Raw genomic sequence first — 26919 nt, 5'->3', positions numbered from 1 at the left:
CAGGACGCTGAGATAACCTCCCTGAAGTCGTGCTCGTAACCTCATGAATTATGGAGCGTCTCCACTATCTGAAAGTTGTTGGGTTTTTTTAGTTTTTTTTACTGCTATATCAAGAAAAAAAGAAAAAGAAATGAGTGAACTTTGTTTCTCCTGTTTTTTTCTCATGTAATTTCAGAACGGAGTCAGTTGCGGAGAAGATGCTCACCAACTGGTTTGCGTTCCTCCTTCACAAATTCCTCAAGGTGAGTGCAACAAGCAACACTTACAGCTCGTGTGTGTGTGTATTGTATTGTTTAGTTTATTTAGTTTATAGCAGGACAGCGTGCAGTGACATTGATTATTCAAAGAAATATGGAGCGTTACACTGATGCTGCATTCACGTGCAGTTGGGCAGACGGCCGTCGGCAACAAACCAGATGTCATTTTAGTCACAGAAGTTGAGAGAAAGCCGGTAAAACATGGGTCAGGTAAACAATACGACATCGCCATGACAACATATTGTCACGTGTATTGTTTTGCCTCGTGCTGACGGACCACTTGTTTTCATAGAGGCTTGTTTATACCGTTACAGCTGTCGTCCATCTGCCGTCTGCCCAATTTCACGTGAATGCAGCATGAAAAATACGACTGAGTTGCTTGCAATATACAACCGCAACGCTAGATGGGAGTAATTCTTACACAATGTACCTTTAAAGAAGAAAGAAAAAAAAAAAACTAACCCTAAAAAACGGGAGGTCCACACTGCATGATGCGTTCAATCCGACAAGTTTCTGCTTTCCTTGTGGACATACATTAAATACACGAACCTCACATTTAGAAAATCTACATAAGATGCACAGTAATGTTCAGAGCATTCAGAATCATTTAAATACCTATGACTTCACATAAAGTGCTCATATTGTAAACACAGGTGCATAATGCATTACATCTAATACATTACACTTAACAAGTTTCTGTGACAGGAAACTGTCGCAGAAACTGTAAGTGTTATTACACATTATTAGATATGTGGAGTATGTGAGTGTAAAGGTGTTTCTCAGTTTTCATGTTCTCTCCTGTGAATATTTTGTGCGTGTGTGCAGGAGTGTGCTGGGGAGCCTCTCTTCATGCTGTACTGCGCCATCAAGCAGCAGATGGAGAAGGGGCCCATCGATGCCATCACTGGAGAGGCCCGCTACTCCCTGAGTGAAGACAAGCTCATCCGCCAGCAGATTGAGTACAAAACCCTGGTACGTCACACTCCACCAAGCACACGAGGACACACACACATGCACAGAAATATACACACAACAAACACACAGGTGGACACACACATGGTGCACGACACAGGGAGCTGTCAACTCAGATATGACTTGGTTTTTAGTTAAAATGGTGCAAACTTCAACACTATTTATTGATCATCCTCATGTTTCAGACCCTCCAGACTCTTCTCCAGTCCAACAGCTATGATCTTAAATACTGTAGATGATGCTCCACACATCTAGACTATCCTATATTGGAAAAACATCTCATTTATTAAAAAAGGGAATAAGTGAACATAAATGACCTGGTATGATTTCCCAGTAGCAGTGCACCAATCATACTAGACAGATATTGTTTTTCATTGCTTTGTATAATTCATGCTCTTTATTCTTTTAATCAATGTCTGCTGCTGCAATACTGGGAATAATAAAGGAATATCATACCATATCTTATCTTATCTTGTTTTAGTGATGTTAAAGGGATAGTTCAACATTTTGGCCCATTGCCATAATCCCTATAGTTTTAGGAGTAGGTTTGTTACCTTTAATTGTCGGTGCAAGCTATTTTTAGAACGGCGGAGCAGAGCCGCGAGCTGCTCAGAGCTACTCTATGGAGGCTCCAAAACGCTCTGGCGGACAAGTTGTGACCTGCACATTAACCACGCTATGAGATAATAATGAAATGTTACGAGACAGAGTTGTTTCCAAGGCAAATTCATGCAAAACCGCTGATACGCGTTCCTGTCGGGGGACAGTTTTTCAGCAAGCAGTCTCTGCATTTACCTCTAAAACAACTCTGTCTTGTAACGTTACATTATTATCTCATAGCGTGGTGAATGTGCAGGTCACAACTTGTCCACCAGAGCATTTTGGAGTTGTTGGATTGTGTATTTGATGAGTTTGATGAGGAAAACCAAGAAATCCCATTAGCCCTCATTGCGTGGTTCTGAGCAGCTTGCCGCTCTGCTCCGCCGTTCTAAAAACAGCTTGCACCGACAATTAAAGGTAACAAACCTACTCCTAAAACTATAGGGATTATGGCAATGGGCCATTTTGCCAAATGTTGAACTATCCCTTTAACCTTGACATCTCATCATCTCAGTTCTATCAATGGCAGTGAAAAAATGACTCCACCTGAAAGAGGAGGTGACATGGATGAAGCAGTATACTGGATATTTAAATTGCAAACACCGTTCCTTCAAAAGAACAGATGAGATCCCATCGTCAGCTGCATCATCACGCTCTTAATAATTGAGGGACTTTATAGATAATTTAATGGTGACACATAAAAAACCAATAAGTTAATATGATGACATACTGTGAAAGCTGCATAGCTGATGTTTGTAATAAAAAATTTTCTCCTCCATTTTAAAACACAAAACGCGTCTCCTAATTTAACATGACAGTGTACGGATGGAGCATTGAGGTTGTAAGAATGACATGAACTGTGATACTAAACAGGAGCAGTGTGCAGGATAACCCTCTGTCCAAAGCACCTGCATGTCAGTCAGATAATTGGACGTGTGAATATCTTCATTGAGTTCAGTTAAAATGACACATGTAGTAATATTTCTGCTCATTGTGTCGTTAGTTTTTTCAACATGAACCATTACTTTAAGGAGACGGAGCTGTGTCTGCTGCGCCTGGCTTCCTCCTTCCTGCACGGGAAGGAAATTAACTAATGTCCCCACAGGCCCCAGTGTTGGTCCAACATCAGGGTTGGTGGCTCTGGAAATTGGGACACATCAAACAGACACACCCTCCACACACACACACACACACACATGCACACATACATGCACAGAGAGGAAAAATCCACTCACACAGCCAGCATGTGACATGACAATGCTCTGATTGCTCTGACTGGGAATTTGGCTCATTACGTGCTAATACCCCGGCAGAGCTGGAAATTGGTGTCCCGCCGAAGGTGTGAAATTAGATTTTGGGATGCCAGCGAAAGCGGAAATGGTTTCTCAAAGCTCCTGCCATGCTCCAAGGAGACTCTAATGAGGGTGAAGCTTCAAGCTGTACCCGAGTCTGAGCAGTAACAGGACACCTCCAGCTCCTCTGCTTCTTTCTTTATTCCCCTCTGTGATTTTTTTTCTCTCTTGTTCTCTTCCCCTTTTTTTCTTTGCACAATCCAGATCCTGAACTGTGTGAACCCGGACAACGAGAACAGTCCGGAGATCCCGGTGAAGGTGCTGAACTGCGACACCATCACCCAAGTGAAGGAGAAGATACTGGACGCCGTTTACAAGAACATGCCCTATTCGCAGCGGCCACGCGCCGTCGACATGGACCTCGGTATGTCATCATGGACACGCCCACACACACACATACACACACACACACATGCAGTCCAGACACTCACAGATGCAGTTGGCAGGTGGAGGGTCCTTCATACCCACAGATTAATGTATCAGTGAGAGAAAACCTCGCCATGTGTACAGATTATCAGCGCATTAGTGTGATAAAAACTGTGTTCCAGCAGCACAGCCAGACAGCCAGCCTCGTCGCTCCGCTGCCAGGCCTTCTATCAAACCCACCGCCTGACTGACGGACTGACGGCGTTGTGCTGCACCCGCCGTCTGGCTGCTTCTCCCTGCATTGTAGTGCCAGTAAAGACAGACAAGAGTAGATTGAGACAGTGTGTGTGTGTGTGTGTGTGTGTGTGTGTGTGTGTGTTGTTGTGTCTGTGACGTGGCGAGCTGGCTGGCTGACCCAGGTAAGAGCTGACAGACGGAGCTCGCCAGGCTCCACTCCCACGCAGTCTGCCACTTCCATCCTCGCATGTACCGTACCTTACCTCCCGGCGCCCTGTCCCTCTCACTTCCCTTTCACTTCATATGAGTGAGGAGAACAAAAGCCCCCCCACTCCCACTCCCACTCCCCACTCCCCACTCCCCACTCCCTCTCTCCTTCCTCTGCTTCCTGCATATCAGCCCATCATCCGTCACTCTACAATATGACTCTCTGTCCATCCTCCGTCCTCCCTCTGCTTCTCCTTCAAGATAATTGAGAGAGTGCATCTGTGTCTGAATGTGTCCGTGTGTGGGTTTTTTTTTTTATATTATTGTTATTATTTTTTGGTTGTGTTTTTCCGCAGAGCTGAGTGTAGGTTAGACGGTCGGAGGATGTTGTGCCAGGCTCAGATATCATGTGGTCACCTGGCAAAGGCACGAAGTAATAAAACCCAGTCAACAGAGAAGAAAATCAATGATCACTCCCAGCATGAGAGTCACAATGGCTGTCCACTTTCCCATCAGAGCCCTTATTATCATTTCATTACCCCGCAACAAGCCGCCAGCCGCTGCCCTCAGTCAGCCCCGCTTATAGCCTCCACCTGTTTCCCCTCTTTTCTTTTCTTTTCTCCATTTGAAAGGAGGTGATTTCTCCACAGATCGCTTTTCCATCCTGTCTCGTCTGCTTTTTTTTTTGTGCTTTTTCTTGTCTTTTTCTGACCCTGACGGGCCCAACTGCTGCGTATGCTAATGCCGGCGCCGTCTCCACGACACAAGTACCAATTAAAGCCCGCAGCCCTGCCTGCGTATATCTTGGAATTGTTCGTGTGTAATGTTTAATTAAGATGCGTGTCAATCCCAAGTCGGTTTTAGAGGAGCACACGCACAAGAGAGTCGGCTGTTGATATCTACTCATTTGGGTAATGTGTGTGGAGAGCTCTCTATGGGAGCTGAGTTGCGTAGGGCGACGTCCCAGCGACAGAAAGGGAAAAAATGAGGTTTGAAAGAAAAGCGATTTAATGGTTTTGTTTTGTGTTACACTTATCTTAGCGCGGTTCACGCAAAGGTAACTGATTGTGAAAGCATTTCAATCAGCGAAGGTAAATAACAGGAACAAAAGACGAGGAGATGGAGTTTACACTGAGGAAACAGAAGAAACACTCTGGTGCTTCGATTCCTCAATCTGTGTTTTGTCTCATTTTATTCTTGTGGCATTTTGTCGGCACTTTAATAAAATGCTACTGGGGGTTGACATCCAACTTTTCCAATAACCTGTGAAGTCTAGGTGCAGATCTAGAGCTGGATGTAGGAGCTGTGCATCATCTCACCAAAATATTACACTTTACTTACATCTTAAAGGGGACATATCATGGAAATATCACTTTTTGAAGCCCTTATAACATATATTTGGGTGTTTGTCTTGCCTTCCAGCTCCCAAAATGTGAGAATTGACAAGAAAATCTGTAATTCTCAGGCTCCCTAGGTTGAAATCCATGTGGTTTTATGAACTGTTCCCTCAGTTGTCTTCCAGTGATGTAACTAGGTTTCAAATTTGCATAATACTACCCCTACCTGGGACCGGTTGAAGGGGTGGGGCAAGCAGATAGATATACATATATACGTATATACTGTGTATATGTATAGACAGATATGTCTTTAAGACACCAGGGAACTATTTTAATTTATGGAAAGCGGGCATAATATGTCTCCTTTAATTCAGAGCACACACACGGTCCATCTTAAACACATGACTGTTTTCATGTTTAGATGTGAAATACATTTCATCACCTCACAAACTGCAGCCTTTGATGTGTCATTTGCATGTGCGGTTGCATCTGACAGTTTGTGTGTGTGTGTTTGTGTATCCTCAGAGTGGCGCCAGGGGCGAATGGCTCGCGTGGTGCTGCAGGATGAAGACATCACCACCAAGATAGAGAACGACTGGAAGAGACTCAACACTCTCATGCACTACCAGGTAAATACACACAACACGCTTTGGTGAAATGTTTTCCTTAATTAACTCTCAAACTTCCACTATTTTTTTAAATATTTTTTTTAAACCCACCAAAAAGGCTCATTTCACTTTCACTTTTCCTGCTGCAGCTTTTATTATGGAAATGGAGCCGCACACCTTTGCCCAAAAACTTTGATGTTTCCTGCTCTTGACTTTTAGGCAGCCCAATTTTCAGCTCCTCATTTGCATGTAATCCAAGTGACTCGCAGAATAGAGGACAATTACTGTACAGGTGGCGGGGGAGATGAACTCTTAACATCTCAGCCGACACTTCTCCCTCCTCCCCGGAGAGAAGCAGCAGCTCAAGTCAGCAGGACGCACTCTCTCTCTCTCTCTCTCTTTCTATGCCGGAAACAATTAGTGTGGCCGCGGCTGCCTGCCTCTGTCTCTTCACATGTAACACCCTGATTCACACCTCACAGTTTAAAGGCCCATGGGCTCACCTGTCCCCCTCCTCCTCCTGCTGTTAAACAGAGAGAAAAGTGTTGGAAAGCTGCAAAACAAGAAGGAGTTTTGAATTTTTCAGGAGACTTTATGGCTTGTTGAAATTGTAAATCTGAAAAAAAAAAAGGAAAAGGGGGAGAAAGAGGGAGAGGAGGAAGTCAGAGGTAAGTGATGCAGAGGAATAAAAGCAGAAGAGGAAGAAGAATGAGGAGGAGGCAGCCGTCTCCACAGGTCATGAATCTTTCTCCGCTCGTGCTCGTCCGTCTCTCATTAATCAGCCATCTGCTTGAGGACGGCCTGAGTCTGGGTCCTGGTCCTATACCTGGTGGAGGATGGAGGGTTGGAGGGTTGGAGGGTTGGAGGGTTGGGACTGTGAGTGTGACTGTGGTGCAGCTGTGGCCTCCTGCAGAAGACCGGGGTTGGAGGACGAGGCCTGGCAAGGCTCGAGCCCTCACGTTGGGGGGTTGAGCCTGAACTCCGGCCCCCGGCAGAGCCAGCAGAATAATTTAACAGATGTAGGAGTCATTAGAAGACGGGACTCGCCGCAGTGTCCTTCACACAGGACCTGGCGCCACGCAGCGTCTCTCCCCTTTGTCCCTCACCTTCACCGTCTCCGCTTCCTCTTCACATTTCTGCTTTGTTTACTTCTTTCTCAACTTTTTTTCTTTTCTTTTCCTTCTCTTTTGGTTTGTAATTTCCTCCCCCCTCTCCCTTTCTTCCTGCTTTTGCTCTGAGCACCTCTTCTCCTCTGGTCTCTGCAGAGCTTTATTCCTTGATGAAGCGGTGCAGCATGTTTGCTTCCACACCACAATGGGCTCTTCTGTTGTCTTTTTTTTCTCTTTTCTTCTTTCTTTTCTACTCCTTCTTCTCCTCGCTATTGCGTCGCTGCCTGTCTGCCATCGTTAGCCAAGGGAGACGCTACAGGGCACAACGCACAACGCACACGTGTGGCCGCTTCACTTACTCACTTGCTCAATCGCAGATCTGACGCCGGCTATTGATCACGGATCTGAGGGACCGTGCGCCGAACGCAAGGCCCGACGGTGTGCGAGACTTCAGAGGAGACGCAGGCGGGCTGCAGGGCATTGTGGGGAAGAGGGAGGAAAAGAAAGAGATGGAGAAGAAGAAGAAGAAGAAGAAGCGTGAGGGAACGGGGCAGTTGACAACACAGACACTTGAGCATCATTACTGTTTTTGATGAGCTGGCAGTTGGCCCCTGTGAGAGGAGCCTGTGTGTGCGTTAGCGTCGCACATCGTGCCACCGCATTGGCAGCCGCGGCAGCACATCTGGCTGCCTATCACAACAAGGGAGCACAGCTCATTAGGCCCCAGAGAGAGAGAGAGGAGCTCAACGGAAAGAAGAAAAACAGAAGTGAAGTTGTAAAGAGGAAAATATTGACAGAGTCCGAAATGCGCCGAACGAGACCGAGCTTCATCACGAGTCTCCGCTAATTCTCCTGTAACGGAGACGGAGGCATTAAAATTCAGCTGCTGAAGAAATCCCATTGGCTGTTTACTCAGCCACAGGAGAAATAATGGTTTACATAACCTGGATATGGAAATACATACCTCCACTCCCCCATCCCCTTCCCCCAACCCCATGCTACTGTGAAATTAAAAACATAAATACACACATTGGAAATGAGTTCAGTATCTTCATGCAGCAGCTTTGCATTCACAGTCAGGGGACTGCGCTCCACTCCCTCCCTCCCTCCCTCCCTTCCCCCCTGTATTTTTGTACTTCTTTCTTGCATATAGATAAAGATAGAAAAAGACAGCAACACTTATGCATGTGCACGCACGCACACACACACACACACACACACACACACATATACAGATCATATCCACGCTGCTCATGCTTTTACACACAGACACAAACACCAGAGTTGAGATAAAAGATTTATGAGACCGGAGAGTTTTTTGGGGGCTGATTGCTGATTTGGATCTTTTCTCTTTTTCCTGATTAATCCTCCTCCCAGTCGTCGCGGCGACGCTTTCACTTGCACCTGCTTTCTTCTCCACCTACCATCAAGTTCCTGTCATCTTCAGACATGTTAGCATCAAAACCGCGGATACTGTCCAGGCTGCTCGGCCGCCACATGAATCACAGACTGAAGTCACTTTCCGGGGGGGGAAGAGGAGGAGATGATTAGTTCTCATGAACAGGTCGTTATCATGAGCTGCTTAAGTTATTCATGATGATTCGAATTGCAAACAGAGCACAGCACTCACTGAGGCACAGTGGGAGTAATTGCATTGACGATATTTGACAAAGCCTAGGTTTCTTACAGGTGGACTGGGGGTCTTTCCAGCATATTAATACCTATTTGCCACATCCGTTTCTACATGAATAGTGCGTGTTTTATCTGCAGAATTATTCCCAATGTGCAGAAAGGTGACAGTAAAGGACAGACTGCGCCAAAACAATAACAAAAAAAGTAAAGAGTCATTTTGTAGACTTGCAGCGTGCCCCGACCTCTGAGCGTCCTCCTCCTCCTCTCTGCACCGATGGAACAGCGAGAGCCGACACTGATGACCACACCAGGAGAGCCTGCCAGCTAGATCCTGTTACCCACCTTGCAGACATCACTTGGGGCATTTTGGGCTATTTTCAACAGCAACCAGACACAACGGATACTACTACATGGCTATCTGTTCATTAATCTAATGCTGCTGCTGCTGCTGCTGCTGCTGCTGCTGCTGCTGCTGCTGCTGTCTGAGCTCGCTGGTCCACGTTGTAAAACCTGAACACACACACACACCCTGGACGGATGAAGGGAAATATTCCCCGAGTAAATATCCTTAACAAATAGCGTGTTCCAGACGTGTTTGATTCCTCCTGCACCTGCTGCACCATGAGTCAAACAGTATGTGGAACTTCTCACTCTTCAATGACACATCTCATTGATTTAAAAAAAATGTAAGTCACATGAAACATAATGGAAAATCCTGAAAAAGATCATGAAGAAATCAATGAATTTATTTATTTTTATTATGGTTTCATAAATCATAATAAACCCTAACCCTAACCCCTAACCATTTATAATTAAGGGCACCACTGTGAGTGCTGTGTATTGTTTGCCAGATCCCACTGAGCAAGGGCTTGACCCGAAACATCTGTGGCAAATAAATCTTTCAACTTGGAGTGCTGTTTCTTACATTTTTTAAACTTTATACCTCATTAGAAATTCAGCACCCAGTTTTTGTTTTTGTTCATGTGAGTTGAGCCCATTTACAACATCTTATTGATTAAAATGCAACAAAATCTGCAGGATGGAGTTCTCAACGGGCCAAAACCGGACACACTGGTTCAGGTTGAAAACGTTATATACGGTAAATGAATCAAGTCGGGCCGCAGGCTTTAATTATATAGTAATTATATAGGATGGCTTCTACATGGTTCTCATGGCTGCCTGTATGTCTGGTCTGATTTCATTCATGTTTCATCACGTCATTATGGTTGGTAGAGTAGAAAATTAATTTGACCATCATGTCATCATCATGTTCCTGTATTACAACGCATCAGGCCTAGACGCATTTCTTCTTTTGGCCGAGAATTAATTCTAGTGGGTCGAGTTTTAATTTCTAGAGAAGTCTGCTGCTTCAGAGGCTGTGAGCTGAGTGTCCCAGTTCAGAGGCTTCATCCTGCAAGAGGCTGCATTTCAACACCAGTTGCGTCACAGCTGCAATGACGAGGCAGAGAGAGAAGTGCTGCCTTTCCCTTTCGCAAAGAAATATCCCAGGATTCATTGCGCTCCTGTGATAAAAGCAACCAACACAGGCAGACACCCGAGGGAATGCACTTTTTACATTTAAGTAGCAGGTTTCAGCTCCGTTCAAGAGCAACTGGTACAACTGTTAGAGCCACAGGCCTTAGAAACTGAATTATTTTTTTTTAGGGAGGGGGGGGGGGGGGGGGGGGGGGTTGTGTTGTCAGTGTTGCTAGGCAACAGGAGCCACACTTTGGATGCAACAGAGAAAGGCAAATATCACCCAAAAACCCCAGACCTTGGCTTGTTAGGCAGCTACGAAGGGTCTCGGCAGCCACGACGACGGGCGCTCATATGCTCAGGTTGTGTGTTTCCAAGCTGCTGGGCAGAGTCGACAGGTGTGTGATAGGCATCGTGATCTGAGGGCACGAGACCAGAAGAGACGGGTCGGCGTCTAGGACCAGGGGCTGGGGGGCTGGGGGGGCTGGGGGCTGGGGGGGTTGGGGTTGTGTGGACAGGGCTGAGAAAAGGAAAAGATAGAGGCTGACCACACTCTGCTGTCTGGTCGGCTCTGCACTGTCTAATGGAAGGTCTTATCACAGGCGGGGGCCCGCAGCCCTTATCACACCTGCACCGCTATCAGCCCCCACACTGGATTATCCCTGAAGGGCGAATCTGCACGCCTTCAATCATTTACTCTATCACAAGGACCCATCTCTGCTGTAGCCTCTCTGTCAGCCATAAAATAAAAAATAAAGCAGAGAGAAAGAGAAGGAGGGGAGGGGAGAGGGGGGCAGAGAAGCTATTTCATGCTCCCCAGGGAAAATGTATCATAGGAATTGCGTTGGAAAAAAGTTTCACGGAAGTGTCCGCGTCGTCGGTCTGTGCATCGTCAGGAGGAGGAGGAGGAGGAGGAGGAGGCCGTAGAAATCAGGTTTAGGAGAGCAGAGAAAAATGGAGCATGGGGGAGAAGGAGAGGTGGGGGAGTGGGGGGTCAGAGACCTGTGTTGGTGATGGAGGGGGGGTTGGGGGGTGGGGGTTAGCGAGACTATTTCTCATTTCTCCTGAAGAGGTCTGGGAGCCAGAGCTGCTGCATCTCTGAGAGGATTCCTCCAGATTTCATCCCCGGTCTCAAGTGTCTCTCCAGCGTGGCCGGTGGAGGCCAGACGGCAACTCCAGCTAATAACACAGACCAGATTAGTCTGGGAGGAGGAAGAGGAGGAGGAGGAAGAAAAGGGGTGAGGAGACAGACGACTGAGGGAAGATGAGAGGCGATAGATTCTCAAGAGAGAGGAGGAATTCTCTGAATGTCCATCCCAACATCCTCCCTCCTCTCTCCTCCTCCCCCTCCTCCTCCTTCTCCCCCCCGGAGAAAAACCATCCAGCTGAAGCAAATGAAAAGAGGAATTTTCTGTTTTGCCACAGAGTCTTTGAGGTATTCCTCTCGGAGCCTGGCATTTGCCTTTTTTGTTTATTTCTCCGATGGAGCCTCGTCAGTTTCTCTTCACTGGGTCTGAAGCAGAAATCCCTCCTCGGGGTCGGCTGGAAATGCCAGCCAACAAGCTGTTTGTTGTTCTGGCTTTCGACAAAAGAACCTCAAGTTTCCTTTGCTTCTGTTTTGTTTTTGGGGCTTGTTTTATCCTCTAAAACCTGATGTTTTTCGTGTACGAACAGCGCTAAACTAACATTTCGTAATTAATCTCAAGTTAACAAGCGTCCGTCAGTTGTCATGAGCTCATCTGAAGGGACTGGAGTTTATCATGAGGCCAGGAACCCTTTGTACATCTAGACCACATAAGGATAAGCCTTACTGGTTCTGGTACTGGTACTGGTTCTGATACTGGTGAAGTGAAGCTAACCTGTGGAGCAGATCAACGGCTCGTCACAGAGACACCACTCGTCCGGAGAGCTTGTGAGCCGGCCAACCTCCGTCGTCATCCCGGGAGAAATGACGATCGCTAATTAACTTACCCGCAGGTTTTTAGAGGTTTACTGCCGCTGCGGTTACATTCGTTTTAGGAGATAAATGCTGATCTCATTGATGAAATGTAACAATTGTGGCAGTCGCATTAGTTTGTTTGAATTAAAAGTGAAGGTTCATGTGTGTATTGGACAGAGGAGCAGCGCTGCCTGGGGGCTCTGTAGCCTACGTATAGAAATCACCACATTTACATTAAGTTAACATGGTTTTGAATACAGGGGTGTCCCAATTCGTAGGGGTTGACTTTCAACCCCTACCCTTTGTAGCTCAGTTTCAAGGGGCAAGGGTTAAGGGCTAGGGGTAGGGATAGGGATGAAAATTAGAATTGAAATTGGGCATTCTAGTACTGGTACTGGTTCTGATACTGATACTGGTCCTGGTGCTGGTACTGGTTCTGGTTCTGGTACTGGTTCTGGTAAGTGTCTCTTATTCATGACACACCGCCTCCTCTCCTTCGTCTTTCTCTTTGACTTTGACTCGGTGCTGCTCCAATGCTATTATTACACCTGCGTACCCCATTTTCTTTAAGGGTGTGAAGTGTACACGAGATGAGACGTTCAGCCTCCCAGTCTCCTCCTCCTGACACTCTGCCTCCCTTTCTCTCTTAGCATCTCATCCTTGCTCCGAAGCTTACATCATGTCTCTAATGTTTGTGAAGGGGGTGACAATAACAGTCATGTTGAGTGCAGCCATCATCATGCAGCCACAGCACTCTCTGCTCTCTGCTGAAGAAAAAAGGGCCAAGGGGGCTGAGGTGGAGAACAGCAGGGAGCACAGATATGACAGGAAGGGATGAGTTGTTATTCACAGAGGACCTGACATTCGCTCCTGTAGTCTATGACACAGACATTTTTATTTTTTTTTTAGAATAAACTCACTCTGTTCTAATTATAATATGGGAAATCATCAAAAAACAATATGACACCAGCAGATTCCCTCACGTTGCTCATGTGTCTCTTGTTGCAGGTGTCAGACCGCTGCGTCGTGGCTTTGGTGCCGAAACAGACCTCATCGTACAACATCCCGTCCTCAGCCAGCATATCACGCACCTCCATCAGCAGATACGGTGAGTCCTTGTTTCTTTTTTCGGTTTGTTTTGTTTTTGTTTTTTTTTCTCATTGTCGTGGCTTTGGCATTGATTGCTGCGCTGATTACTCCAAATGCCACACGGCACATATTTTAAGCAAATTGCGGACGGACTCTGAGAGTCAGTTAATCAACAGTTGATCCCATGCAGATGTAGTCGTGTTGCTGCACAAACACATCAAGAAGTTTTTTTGTTTTTTTTTAGATCAGTCATTGTTTCAGCTATGAACAAAGCCAAAGAAAGGGTCAGCTCTGTTTGGCAGCGCTCTGCTTTTTGCTGCAGAGGTGGGAGGGGGGGTGGGGGTGGGGGGGGTTGCAGCCTCTCACTCATTCTCCAACTGGGTCTGCTGCAGTTTGCTGCTCTTCAGGTCCAGTTTCTGTTGAAAGGTGGAAAAAAATAGAAAAGAAACGAAGATGATGTCTTATAATAATAAATATGCAGTGGCCTGATAGTTGCATGCACACTTGCACCCACACATGCATATACAGCACGTGCATGCAAATATATGCATACTTCAGTTTGTGCTGTGTTGGTGCCAAATTTGGTCCAATGCCAGACAGAACGAGTCAGCATCAGGCAAGTTGTGATTGCTAATTATTCTCTGTGAATGATGCTTCACACAAACAGAAAAAGATAAGTGAGCGTTGTCAATTATCAGGACCGGGGACAGAAAGCGAACGCTGCCTTTAAAAACTGCCAAACACAGCTTCTCCTTCCAAACAACTACAACTACAAGTGCTGTGTACAGATGTGTAAACTGAAGACACCTAAAGATATTAAGCCAAATTATGCGTTGAGAGATAAGAGGTGAGGTGATAACGGCTTGTTTCACCATTTGTCCCTTGACTCCCTTTGCTTTAAATTGTTCTTTTGGCTTTGCTCACTAGATCTAATCCTCCAGTGCACATAGAGTAGCAAGTTTTTAGACACTGTTATTTACAGTATACGTATATATTTTCTTTACATCCTCTAACCAGGATTGTACTGCTTCTCTGCTTTAGACAATTAATGATCCTCAGTCAGTCTCTCTCTCTCTCTTTGAATCAAAACACCACAGTGGTTGAGGAGGGGGGAGACAGGATGATGACAGATGTAATTACCAAAGAGGAAGAATCCCTCAGTGCATTACGCTTTTTTTTTAAATTTTAACATCTTATCTTAATTTGCCTTAATAAGGAGTTTTTGGGCTCCTCGATAATCTGAATGAAATCTGTTGTGAAATTGCGCTGAGCTGCTGAGAGGTTGTCGTCTCCCACACCTTCCTCTTCCTTTTTTTAAATTCATCCATTTATTTATTTATTTATTTATTTCGCGGCTGCTCAGGCGCTGAAGTCGGATGTGCGTGGCATAGGAAGCAGAAGCGCCGCTGGCACGAGCCCCCGTCCCTCATCAATCACGGGGGTTGGCACAGCTGCACCTCGACACCTGCTGATGGATTCGTACCAATTTGACGTTCAACACTTAGCATCTTGACTCAATTTACACCGCCAGCACCCCTTCGCTGGCCTTAAAAATCAGCCTCAAACACCCTCCCCTGCTGCCAGTGCTGTGTCCTGGAGCTGGGGGGGGCGGGGGGGACTGCAGCAAAAAGGGGGGGGGGGGGGGGGGTTGGGGTGGGCTGTGAAAATGACTGAAGGTGCAGGGAAAGATGGAGAAGGAGGGGATGAGGAAATGGAAGTGCAGTAAAAACCAGTGAGTGGATTAAGATGGGGATTTGGGACCTGATTCCTTCCTGCACACAGTCACATATATTCAAACCCCCCCCTGTACCACCCCCCACCCCCCGACCCCCACCGGTCCCTTGTGGCCACTCCAGAGGCGGGAGTCGGTCTTATTTGAAAGGTATAAGTGGCTGTAACGGCAGCAAAAAGCTTTGTTGTTGAGCTCGGCCTTTGAAGCCCAGGTGAGAAGGCTCCTCATTGAGATCCTCAGATCTTGAATCCCCCAGGAGAGCCGCGCTGCCAGGAGTTGGATGCCGGCTAATTAGAGAAACTGAAACCAGCATCATTTCTGAGTGAGTGAGCGAAAGGGAGGCACGAGGAGGAGGCAGGAACACAGGAGGCGCAGCGACTGGGAGAGGATGTATGGATGGATGAAGGAGGGTGGCTTCACTGCTTAACAAATTAGGGATCTTTTGATGCATTGATTAGAGTGTGACAGGGACGTTTGCAACAAGGCGTTGGCACACTGTGGCAGTGGAAAGAGCCAATTATGAACGCTTTTAAGAGGAGCCAGACACGACCATGTCTCAGCCAGTGAAGCAGGGATTATATAAGGACAGAGGGGGGGAAAAAGGGAACAGAGAAAGGAGAAGAGCGTATAGAGAGAGACACAAACGATTTATCAAGTCAGTCAGGAGAAGCAGAAAGCAGAGAGTAAATAACATTTTGTAAATCTCTTCCTTCCTTTGTCCTGCTCGAGCAAAACAGGTGTGGGGGCAGCGTAGTGGGGGGGGGGGGGGGGTTCTGTTTTCAAGAGGGCCACTGATAATCAATGCGATGCCACAGACCACAACATCTTCCCCTCCCTTTCATTACTCTGCTGTTCTATGAAATTATCCACCACTGCAATTTCCCTCCCAGCATGGCTCAGAGCAGGAGGGTTAGCCCAGGACTCGGCCCAGTAATGAGTTACAAACCAGAGATGGAAATGAGAGACGGGCTGCGAGTGTGTGTCTGTGTGTGTTTAATTTCCAAGATGGAGCACCAAAGAGAAGATTTTTGTATTTATCTGTATCTTATTTTTGTGTGTTTTTTTATGTCTTCTCTTCCGGACAGACTCCTCGTTCCGCTACACGGGCAGCCCCGACAGCCTTCGCTCGCGCGCTCCCATGATCACGCCCGATCTGGAGAGCGGCGTGAAGGTGTGGCACCTGGTGAAGAACCACGAGCACGGAGACCAGAAGGAAGGAGACCGCGGCAGCAAGATGGTCTCTGAGATTTATCTGACCAGGCTACTGGCGACAAAGGTACAGGAACACTCTAGTCTAACCTTTCTTTCCTATATTCACTGTATACTAACTTTTTTCTACGTATTTTTCGTTACCCAAAAGGGCTTTATATGAAAACCTCACCCATGAAGAACATAATCAAAAACCAAATTTGTTACAAAGACAAGAAAATGAGGAATAGTTAAAGGGTAATTGCCGTTTTTTACAATCTGGACTTTATTTCTAGCATAAAATACGATCATTTACTCACCCAGATAACTTTGGTGTCATTACAAGTTGCTCTGACGAAATTAGCTCCAGCCGAGAGCCGCGTATATCCATATAATGTGAGTCTACAGGGCAGCGCAATGCAGCCTCTAAATAACACATTATCTGCCGCGAAACCTTAGAAATAAGGTCCAGATTGTAAAAAAAACAGCAATTCCCCTTTAATTATTCCTCATTTTCTTGTCTTTACTTGTAACAAATTTGGTTTTTGATTATGTTATTCATGGGTGAGGTTTTCATATAAAGCTCCTTTGGGTTTCATACCTCCCCTTTCGCACATCATCAATCATAATGATTGTTCATACTATTTAAAATGACATGTTCGTGCAAAATAAATAAAAAAATTATAATCTTTGCATCTGTCTCACTTGTCTCCTCCTCTTCCTCTTCAGGGTACTCTACAAAAATTTGTGGACGATCTATTCGAGACGTTGTTCAGCACGGTCCACAGGGGGAGCACTCTCCCTCTGGCCATCAAATACATGTTTGACTTCCTGGACGAGCAGGCGGACAAACACGGCATTCACGACACAGACGTGCGTCACACATGGAAAAGCAACTGGTAAGAAACTCCTTCTGTGGTTTTTATGATGTCCTGATATAAGTGACCCAAGGTCAAAGATAACGTCTCCTACATCGTCTCTTTGTCTTTGTCTCCGTCTCGCAGCCTTCCTCTGCGTTTCTGGGTGAACGTGATCAAGAACCCGCAGTTCGTGTTCGACATCCATAAGAGCAGCATCACGGACGCCTGTCTGTCCGTGGTGGCTCAGACCTTCATGGATTCCTGCTCCACTTCAGAGCACCGCCTGGGCAAAGACTCCCCGTCCAACAAGCTGCTCTACGCTAAAGATATCCCCAATTACAAGAGCTGGGTAGAGAGGTAGGAGCTGCTCTCTTTCACATCTTCTTTTTTCTTTTGTATCCTCTTAAAATAAAAAACTACGATCTTTGGAAAAATGGATTCATCATTCTCTTTCTTCTTTGCCTTCACTTCTCAAGCAGATTCTTTAACAAAAAAAAGCCTCTTGTGAGTGAGAGTGACTGTTAGCAGCCGTCTATTCTTTTTTTGGAATTCAAGTTTTTATTGAACTTTTTAAGGCTCGGTACATGGCAAACATAGAGTATTTCTCCATACAAAACAAGTAGTTGTTATTAAATTATAAAATTATAACCGTGACAGACATATTTTGTCTCTCAAAGGGTACACAACAATATCAACTAGACATGTAACATATCTATACACATCCGTACATCATAAATCATAAAGACTTGTTTCTGGTGTATACAGTATTGTCAAATACCCCTAGGGAAGTACGACAAAACAAAACAAGAAAAGCAAAATATTAAATCCTAGTGGGGGTCATCATTTATCTTTATGTAATTCCAGAACCTGTCCCAAGGGGTCACCCCCTCCCCCCTATCATCACTTAATCTGCTGAGCATACATTCATATGATGCAGTTGCAGTCATTGTACTGACCCATTCTTTCAACTGCGGAATATCTGGTGCCTTCCAATGCCTTAAAATGACTCGGCAAGCTGTTGCTGTGCCTACTGAAATTACAGAAAAGTCACATTTACTAATACTGGGTAACTGAGATTTATCTCCCAATAAACAAAGCTCTGGGCTCAAGGAGATTTCTGCTCCGAGCCAGTTGCTCAGTATATTTAGAATCTGAGTCCAAAAGGGTCTGATTAACACACATTCCCACATACAGTGTATAAGGGTTCCAGTTACCTGTTTACATTTCCAGCACAAATCATTATCCAGTATCTTCATCCTATACAGTCTAGATGGTGTGTAGTAGTATCTCTGTAGTACATTATATTGTGTGAGTTTACCCCTTGCCTCTCTCACATATTTACCACATTCAGCCACAATTCTTTCCCATCTATCATCTCTAAACTCTACACCCAGATCTCTCTGCCAAGTCAACCTTAACTGGTTAGAGTCGTTACCAAGAGAAGAGTTAGCAATTTTGTAAAATTGTGAGGCTTTTCGTTTTCCAAGTGGGAGTTTCATATAATCTATCACCACATTATCAGTAATATTGTATGGTTTTGATGAGATACAACTTCTTATTTGCAAGAATTTCCAAAAGTTATCTTTTCCCGTCAACTTAAATTTCTGCAACAGTTTGTCATATGACGAAAACACCCCATCTACAAACAAATCATTAATGGTACTTAAACCTTTAGAGTGCCATTGTTTCCAAAACACAGGTTTCTTCCCAATACAGACATCAGGATTATGCCACAATGATGAATACCTTTGAAGAGTGTGTTTAAGTCTAAACATTTTATGTACCTTGCTCCAAACATCCTTTGAATGTAGAAGTACTGGGTTTGTAATGTTAGACCTTTTCTGTGATAACACCTCTATTGGTTGGAAAGGCAAGCATATCTCCTTTTCTACCTCCATCCAGGCTGCTTTATCCTCTGCGGCTGGCCAATACCTTGCTATTTTGGCCATCTCAAAAGCTAAATGATACAATCTGAGATCTGGGAGGCCCAGCCCCCCCTTCTCTTTATGTGTACATAACTTTCTCAGTTTAAGTCGCGATCTTTTCCCTCCCCACAGAAAATGTTTTATTACATCATCCAGTTGTCTGAAAGTGGTGGATGGTATGTTTAATGGTAACATCATTGCCACATAACTAAACTGTGGGGCAGTAATCATTTTTATAACATTAATTTTTCCCCACAATGTCAGTTTTAGTTTTCCCCACTTATCAAGGTTTGTTTTTATCTTTTGAAGTAAGGGGTTTAAGTTAAGTGCCACTATTTTGTCTATATCCTCAGAAAGTTTGATGCCAAGATACTTCATTCCCTGTCGTACCCACCTAAAATTAAACTTCTCTACCATAGATGAAGTGCATGTCTTGGAGACAGGCATTGCCTCAGATTTGCTCCAGTTGATGGAGTATCCCGAAAATCTTGAAAAGGCTTTTATGGTGTTCATCAAATGTGGTAGGGAAGTTAAAGGCTCAGATACAACTGCTAAAATATCATCAGCGTATAATAACAATTTATGTTCATTGTCTCCTCCCCTTACTCCTCTTATTCCAGGGTGTGCTCTAACAGACACCGCCAGAACCTCTAAAAAGATGATAAACAATAGTGGGCTCAATGAACATCCCTGTCGAGTACCACGGGTTAGATTAAAGAAGGGGGAGGTTATTCCATTTGTCATCACTGCTGCTTTAGGTTCTTTATACAGCATCTTTATCCATTTAATAAAGTTAGTGTTGAAGCCAAAATGAGATAGGGTGGAGAACAGAAACTGCCACTCCACCCTATCAAAAGCCTTCTCTGCGTCCAAAGAAATAGCAGTTATCGGAGTGTTTTGAGATTGACTCAGCCACATCAAGTGTAGCAGGAGTCTGACATTATCAGTAGAAGTTCTATTTTTCATGAAACCAACCTGGTTTGGGTGGATGATACTCGGTAAAACCAGTTGCAAACGTGTTGCTAAAATTTTTGTAAGAATCTTACAGTCAAGGTTGAGCAGACTTATAGGTCTAAAATTGGAGGGATCTGCTGCATCTCTGCCTGCTTTAGGGATTAATGAAATTACCGCTTCATTAAAAGTTGGAGCTACACGACCCTTATCAAACATCTCCTGATATACCCTCTGTAATACTGGCACAACAGTATCTACAAAAGCTTTATAATATTCTACTGGGAGTCCGTCATAACCCGGCGACTTCCCATTTTTCATTGAGGAAATTGCTGCTCTTATTTCGCCCTCAGTTATGGGTAATTCCAATCCGGCTGCCTCCTGAGGTGGGAGCTTGGGTATGTCTATATTAAGGAGAAACTGTTCTATGTCTTCTTGTGAAGCATTTGGAGATATGGAGGATGTGTACAACTTCTCATAATATTGTTGAAATATTCTATTTATATCTGTAGCAGCAAAAAATTGTACATCCCCCTGCTTTATAACTGGTATAGTATTAGCACAGAATTTTTCCTTTAACTGTCTTGCTAATAATTTCCCCATTTTTTCTCCACCTTCATAAAAGCTTGTTTTCAATCTATAAAGTGCATACTCTGCTTTTTTATTATAGATCTCATGTAAAGAGTATTTAAGCTTACAGAGTTCTTGAAATTTCCCATTAGAAAAGTGTTTCGACAGATCTAATTCCTTATCTTTTATCTCCTTTTCTAAATCCTTAGTTTTGGTGAGATTCTCTTTTTTCTTTTTAGCGGCTTGTGCTATGAATTTTCCCCTTACATAAGCCTTTGAGGCTTCCCACACAGTAGTTATTTCTTCAGTACTACCAATGTTGATTTCAAAAAAGGTTTTTAAGTCCTCTTCTATTGTCTTTCTAAAAGTTGAGTCCAACATTAAACCAGTATTTAGTCTCCATCTACCTCTCCTTTCAGTCTTTAGACTGGCCTTGATAAGCAGCTCAACAGGAGCATGATCTGTAAGAGTGATTGTCTTTATGTCACAGCCAGCCACATTGTCTGCCAGGGAAGTACTTATTAGAAAAAAATCTATTCTGGAATAAGTTTTATGGCAGTGGGAAAAGAAAGTAAAATCATTTGCATTTGGGTTTGTCAACCTCCATATATCTATTAGTCCCACGTCTCTTTTTAACATATGTAAGGCCTCTCTCTCCTTGGTCATGAGAGGAGGTCTGAATAAACTCCTATCCAGTACTGGATCCATAACTTCATTAAAATCCCCAGCTAGAACAATTTCACCTTCAGTATCTCCTAGTATTTTATTCACATTGTGGAAAAAATTGGGATCTCCCTTATTAGGTGCATATATGTTGCATAATACAAGGGGCACTCCCTCTACCATTGCTTCAACACAGATAATCCTTCCCTCTGCATCCTTAGTTTGTTTTCGCAAGATGAAACTTATGTTTTTGTGAACCAAAATCAAGACCCCATTACGTTTGCTTGAAAATGAGCTATGGAAAATATAACCCACCCATCCCACTTTAAATTTCTCTGCTTCTAAACCCTGCATGTGGGTTTCCTGTATTAGAACAATATCTGCTTGATTATTTTTCAAAAATGATAGTATCTTCCTCCTTTTAATAGGACTACTGCAACCATTTATGTTCCAAGAAATAAACTTAACTGGTCTGCTTGTCATGACATTGTTTCCTTACTAGATGAAAGAAAAATAATAATGATGATAATATCAATAGAAAATAAAAATAAAAAACAAAACAAAAAGGAGAAGGAGGATGGATAATTACTCTATACCATAAATGTCTAACCACAACCATTTGTAGTGGAGAATGTTATCATTTTTGATTCCATATGGTCATTTATTGCTCTGTACCTGCCTGTTTTTGAACACATATGACTAAACAACCATGTAACAATGCAAACTGAACTTGCACATAAACATGAAACAAAAAGTGTCCGGCTGCTATAACGCAACCAGTGTCCGAGTGCTGACCGCTCCTCGCTGTTGAAAAAAGGAAGAGAGAAAAAAAAGAGTAACACGCATAAGGTCCGTGGGATTAACGCCGCTCCCATGGTAACCGTCCCGTGTCAAGAGAAGGCCCTCTCTGACCTGCACATGTGTATAGTAATGAGTCCATTCAGTTCAGTACAAAACGCATCATCCAACATTGGGTGTAAACCGTAGCTCACCTCACTCCGTCCATCTCAATCCACGTCTCCTCCATCATTACTCATTAATGATCTTCTCCGCAGCTTCGACAGTGTTGCACTTCACGTTTTTTCCCCTCCATTTGAAGTACAGCGTTGCGGGGAAAGCCAGCGTGTATCTGATGTTGAGCTCATATAGTTTGCGCTTCACCGGTGTAAACGCTTTCCTCTTCTGCGCCAGCTCCCTGGACATATCTGGGAATACAGAAAGGCGACAGTTTTCCCAAACAAATCCTCGCTTTTCCTTGGCTACATTGATCACCTTGTCCCTCGCAGATTGCCTCAAAAAGCGGATCAACACTGGCCTCGGGGGCTGATCTGCATTTGGCATCGGTGCCAGTTGCCTGTGCGCCCTCTCGATCTCCATCTCTCCGTCAGTTTCAATCCCGAGCCCCTCCGCGAGAATCTTTTGAACACATTCAGGCAGCGTCCCATTCGTGCCGAAGGTCTCCTTAAGTCCCACCAACCTCACGTTATTTCGCCTGCTATGGTTTTCCAGGACTTGCACTCTATTCCACAGGTCCTCCATCTTTTTATCATTGTTCCCCTTGTCGTTCAGCAGCAGCTCCGAGGTTTCCTCCAGGTGTGCAATACGCACCTCGGCCTCGCCCAGCCTCTCCTGCATGGCCGTTACCGTGTTATTCAGCTCCGTCGTTGTTTGTTTAATTGCCGAAACGTCGGTTGCGACGGTCAGCAGTGTGTCATTCATCTTTGAAATTTGCGTAAGCAGCTTTCCAAAACTCCCGGTCATGGGGGGGTCAGCAGCGGCAGCGTGGTCGTCCTCATACATCGGTGTTTGCCGGGTGGGCATGCGAGAAGAATTCTCGAAGTATTTCGATGTCGTCATATCTTCGAAGCCTTTTCTTTAGCAGCCGTCTATTCTTAGTGAAAGTGATATTACAGCTCAGAAATTTGACTGAAAACGAATCTGGGTCTCCGTCGAGCGATTACACCGACTCAGTGAGTCTCTGTTATTGATGCCAAGTGTCCCCCCCCCCCCCCCCCCCCCCCCGTCCCTCGTCTCTCGTCCTGCAGGTACTACGCCGACATCAACCGGCTGCCGGCCATTAGCGACCAGGACATGAACGCCTACTTGGCAGAACAGGCCAGACTGCACTCCACAGAGTTCAACATGCTCAGCGCTCTCAATGAGATCTACTCTTACGTCAGCAAGTACAGCGAGGAGGTCAGTGAGCAGCCGAGCCTTCTGCCTGATGTGTGTGCATTCATGGGAAACTCCGACAAATTTGGGAAAGAGATTTCTGCAAGGATCTGCAGATTTTACACGGGACAGTTTTGTACAAAAACCCTGAGCATGAACAAATAGAAGAGTATTTTAAATTTTATCACAGAAAGGTGACAGCAGGTGGGGATGGATAGTGGGATAGTGTGTGTGGGTGAAAATAATCACAATGTATAATGAAAAATGACACAAAGTGAGGCTTTTTACAACTCTCTCAACATCCTCACACCCACTTTTAACATTGTCTTATCACACAGACTCAATCGAGCCATAGTGATTGAGCAATTTTCACTAATATATACTGTAGGCAATATATATGTAGGTCTGTGCAGGTCCAGATGAGACGTGAAGATGTTAGTGGCACCAGAGATAAAAACGTAACTGTCCTGATACCTAGTACTGTATGTGTATTCCACAACAATTATTATCAAGGTGAAATGCAATGATAAAATATTTTCAGAAGGAATCCCACAATATGTATAGATGTAGGGGGGTTTATCATTATCAAACACCCCCACCCCCCCTCAAATATTACAGTTACTCTTTTGAAATGTGAAACACTGGATAGGAATAGCTGCTGATTTGAACTGGATCCTGATTGGACAGGAGCTCACCTCTCCTTATAAACCTATAGAAGCCTTACAGACAAGAAAATGAATCCTATTTTACCACATTGAAAAACAGTTTGGCAAGAATTGCATGGGAAATGCATCCATATGGCACAATTCTGAAATGAAAATAGATAAACAAACAGTCTGTTGGGCTCAGTGATGTAAGATGGTCTGTTTGAAGAGGGCCATTTCATTTCATATCAGAGAACGGAAGAACATTTTTGAATTTGGACGGCATCTGGGTCGTCCTTCTGATCTCTGAGATAGAAATTAGTACATCTGACTATTATGTAACACTTTATATTATTATTCTACACTAATGATGCTCCATTCTGCTGGGTTATCGCTCTCTCTTTCCCTGCAATGACTCCCAAACATTAACAATATCAACTCCTACAGATAATAGGTTATATCGTATTCTCATTGACTGTGTCACTGTTTCTCTCATGTGCGGTTGAGCAGTGACATCAGTGCCTTTACTGTACTGCAGCATCATTTCCCATTTCCCTCCTCTGATCCGCACACTGCAGCTCCTCCACTTGAAGATTTCACCTGGAGGCCGGTCGCCACGGCGCCGGTTGCGGTTGCATAATGAGCTGCTGCTGCTGCCTTTGTAAATCAGACGCTAATTAACGGGGCAGATTGAACGAAAGCTGTGCTGCACATTTACCCCCCACACTTTAACGCACATGCATATATATACGTGCAGTCCTGGCCCTCGGTCGTTTCAAGGCTATTCATATCTGGCACCGAGGTTAGTGAGGTCAGCTCAGAGTCTTCAGCAGACTTCCCCCCGGCCCCGCAGGTCTAGTGAGACCGGAGCTTAACAAGGTGCTGCGTCTGATCTGTGGAGGAGAGAGTGGATGTCTACAAGCTCTCAGCATGGCGCTCTGTCCTTTTGCCTGTGCTGAGCCGGAGACTCGGAGTGGGTCTACTGTTGTATGGAGCGGGGAGGCGGGGGGGCTTTCATTGGACAGAATCACAGGCAACACACACACACACACACACTGTCAAATCACAGGAAGCATTAAAACGGAGGGAGGAGGATAGGGAAGAAAGAGAAGGAGAGAGCATTCATGGAGACATTCTGCTTCTAATGTCAGCTCCTCCTCTGGGAAGCATTAGCCTGACCTTTACATTGGACCACTGGATCTTTCTCTCTCTCTCTCTCTTGCTCTTTATTTCTTTCTCTCTCTCTTTCTTCCTGTACCTTCCTTCTCTTTTTACCCATTATCCAGTCAGCTTCTCCTTTGCTCCCCATGAATCTCATACACTCCCCCTTTTTTCTGCTGCCTCTGCAGTCGTGGCAGTCTGGGCTCACACATGCATGGAGATTGGAGACGCATGCAAAAGCGCGCTCGTCATCGTGCACGCATGCACTCTGCACAAGTGCCATCACTCCTGCAGCGTCCGCCGCCTCAACGAGTGCAGTGCGTAACAGACCTCATCCAGCACAGTTAACGGCCGTTCATTCTTACTCAGCCTCTTCACAAAGAGCCAGAGCTGCAGCAGCCTACTTTAAATGGATTTGGGGAGATGGCAGTAGGAGCTGCACCTGCATACAGCTCCACAGATTAATAATAGATTGCTATCTGGCCCGATGAGGAGGAGGAGGAAACGCTGCGCCGGTAGCTGCCAGCCTTTAAGAGCACTTAAGCAGATGAGTGGAAGATGGTAGGTGGGCAGCGGCAGCAGCAGATACTGTGTTCTGCCACAGGACAGGCAGCAAACAAAGCTTTGCCATGCTGTGCACACAAAAAAAAAAGAAGAAAAAAGAAAAGGGGAACAAGGATGGCGCTGAAACGTTCTCCAGACGAATAGAAGAAAAAGCATAAAAAGGTTGCCGGGCGTCGAGCCTGCCAAAAACCCAAACGGCTGAAAATGAATATTGGCACCGGAATGACATTCCCATCAGCTGAGACATGATTCACCTTGTAAAATGTCTTGAAAGCACAGAAATAAACAGAGCGCCGTGGTATTTTACAGCAGAGAGTCGGGGGTTGACAAAATGCTTTTACAACCCACATCTTTTATTAATATCTATGACTGATGTGTTTTCCTACCTCGGCTGGCACAAACCCCTGGGTGACCTCCAGTTTGAATAGGTGACCAAAAAAAAAACTAAAAAACTAACCAAACACTGGTGCCACTTTGTTTCCCCAAAGTTCCTTCATTATTTAATCTCTTACCTCAGAATGTTTTAAATCACACATTGCATAAGAGCCACTGATGAATTATTTTGTTTGAATGATCAATTATTGACTTGAACACCACATCCCAGTCTGGTGTTGTCTGGGGTGAAATTGATCCCCCAGAGCAAACACACACACACACACACACACACACACACACACACACACACACACACACAATCACACAGTCGTATACACCGTATGTTGAAACAATGGCTGCAGCGTTTGGATCCAGATCCATTTCAAAAGGTGATGGAGACATATTGTAGTATTTCTTTTCTTTCTTTTTACCCCCCCACTCCTCTCTACTGTTTTACATTCATATTAAAGGCCTTTGCCATGTGTGTTGGTGTCACTCTGACACAGATTCATCCTGACAGGGCAGACAGGAGATGAGAGAGTGAAGAGGGGAGGCTGTCTGGATCCCTTTTGAACCCAACTTGACAAATGCCAAATTTACACGATGGGGGCTCTGGAGATAAAACGGGGAAAGGGCTAATACACAAATATTTCTCAGCGTTGTCAAAGACAAAGGCAGTGATGTAATCCCTCTCTTTTCTTTCATGTCTTGTCCATGTATAGAGACACCTCCAAATATACGATTCTCTGGATAAAAACCTGCTCGTAATGTCAGTTCTGACACTCGTTATTCTGTATTAAACGTCATCAGCTTTGTGTTAATCAGTGACAGTACAACGGAGCAGGTGGTCTCAGACAAATATTTGGGTGTTGTCATGGATTTTTTTAATGGTCTGAGCTTTTTTTTGCACATACTTCTCAGACTGAGACAGTT

At 44.8% G+C, this 26919-nt stretch overlaps 1 protein-coding gene across 1 annotated transcript in view; it reads left to right on the top strand.

Annotated features, from left to right (window-relative positions):
• plxna2 (plexin A2) overlaps positions 1–26919 on the top strand; it is a gene marked incomplete at both ends in the record, with an annotated part of 185588 nt that overhangs the window by 157876 nt on the left and 793 nt on the right. The window contains 9 exons of the mRNA XM_083976069.1: positions 176–242; positions 1083–1229; positions 3386–3545; positions 5854–5957; positions 13101–13200; positions 15999–16189; positions 16831–17000; positions 17106–17318; positions 23116–23266. Of these exons, the coding sequence (XP_083832195.1) occupies positions 176–242; positions 1083–1229; positions 3386–3545; positions 5854–5957; positions 13101–13200; positions 15999–16189; positions 16831–17000; positions 17106–17318; positions 23116–23266 (1303 nt within the window). The remainder of the gene's footprint in view (positions 1–175; positions 243–1082; positions 1230–3385; positions 3546–5853; positions 5958–13100; positions 13201–15998; positions 16190–16830; positions 17001–17105; positions 17319–23115; positions 23267–26919) is intronic.

Source organism: Trachurus trachurus, assembly GCF_905171665.1.
Source record: "Trachurus trachurus genome assembly, chromosome: 7".
Taxonomy (NCBI): domain Eukaryota; kingdom Metazoa; phylum Chordata; class Actinopteri; order Carangiformes; family Carangidae; genus Trachurus; species Trachurus trachurus.
This window is presented reverse-complemented; position numbering and strand designations above follow the sequence as displayed.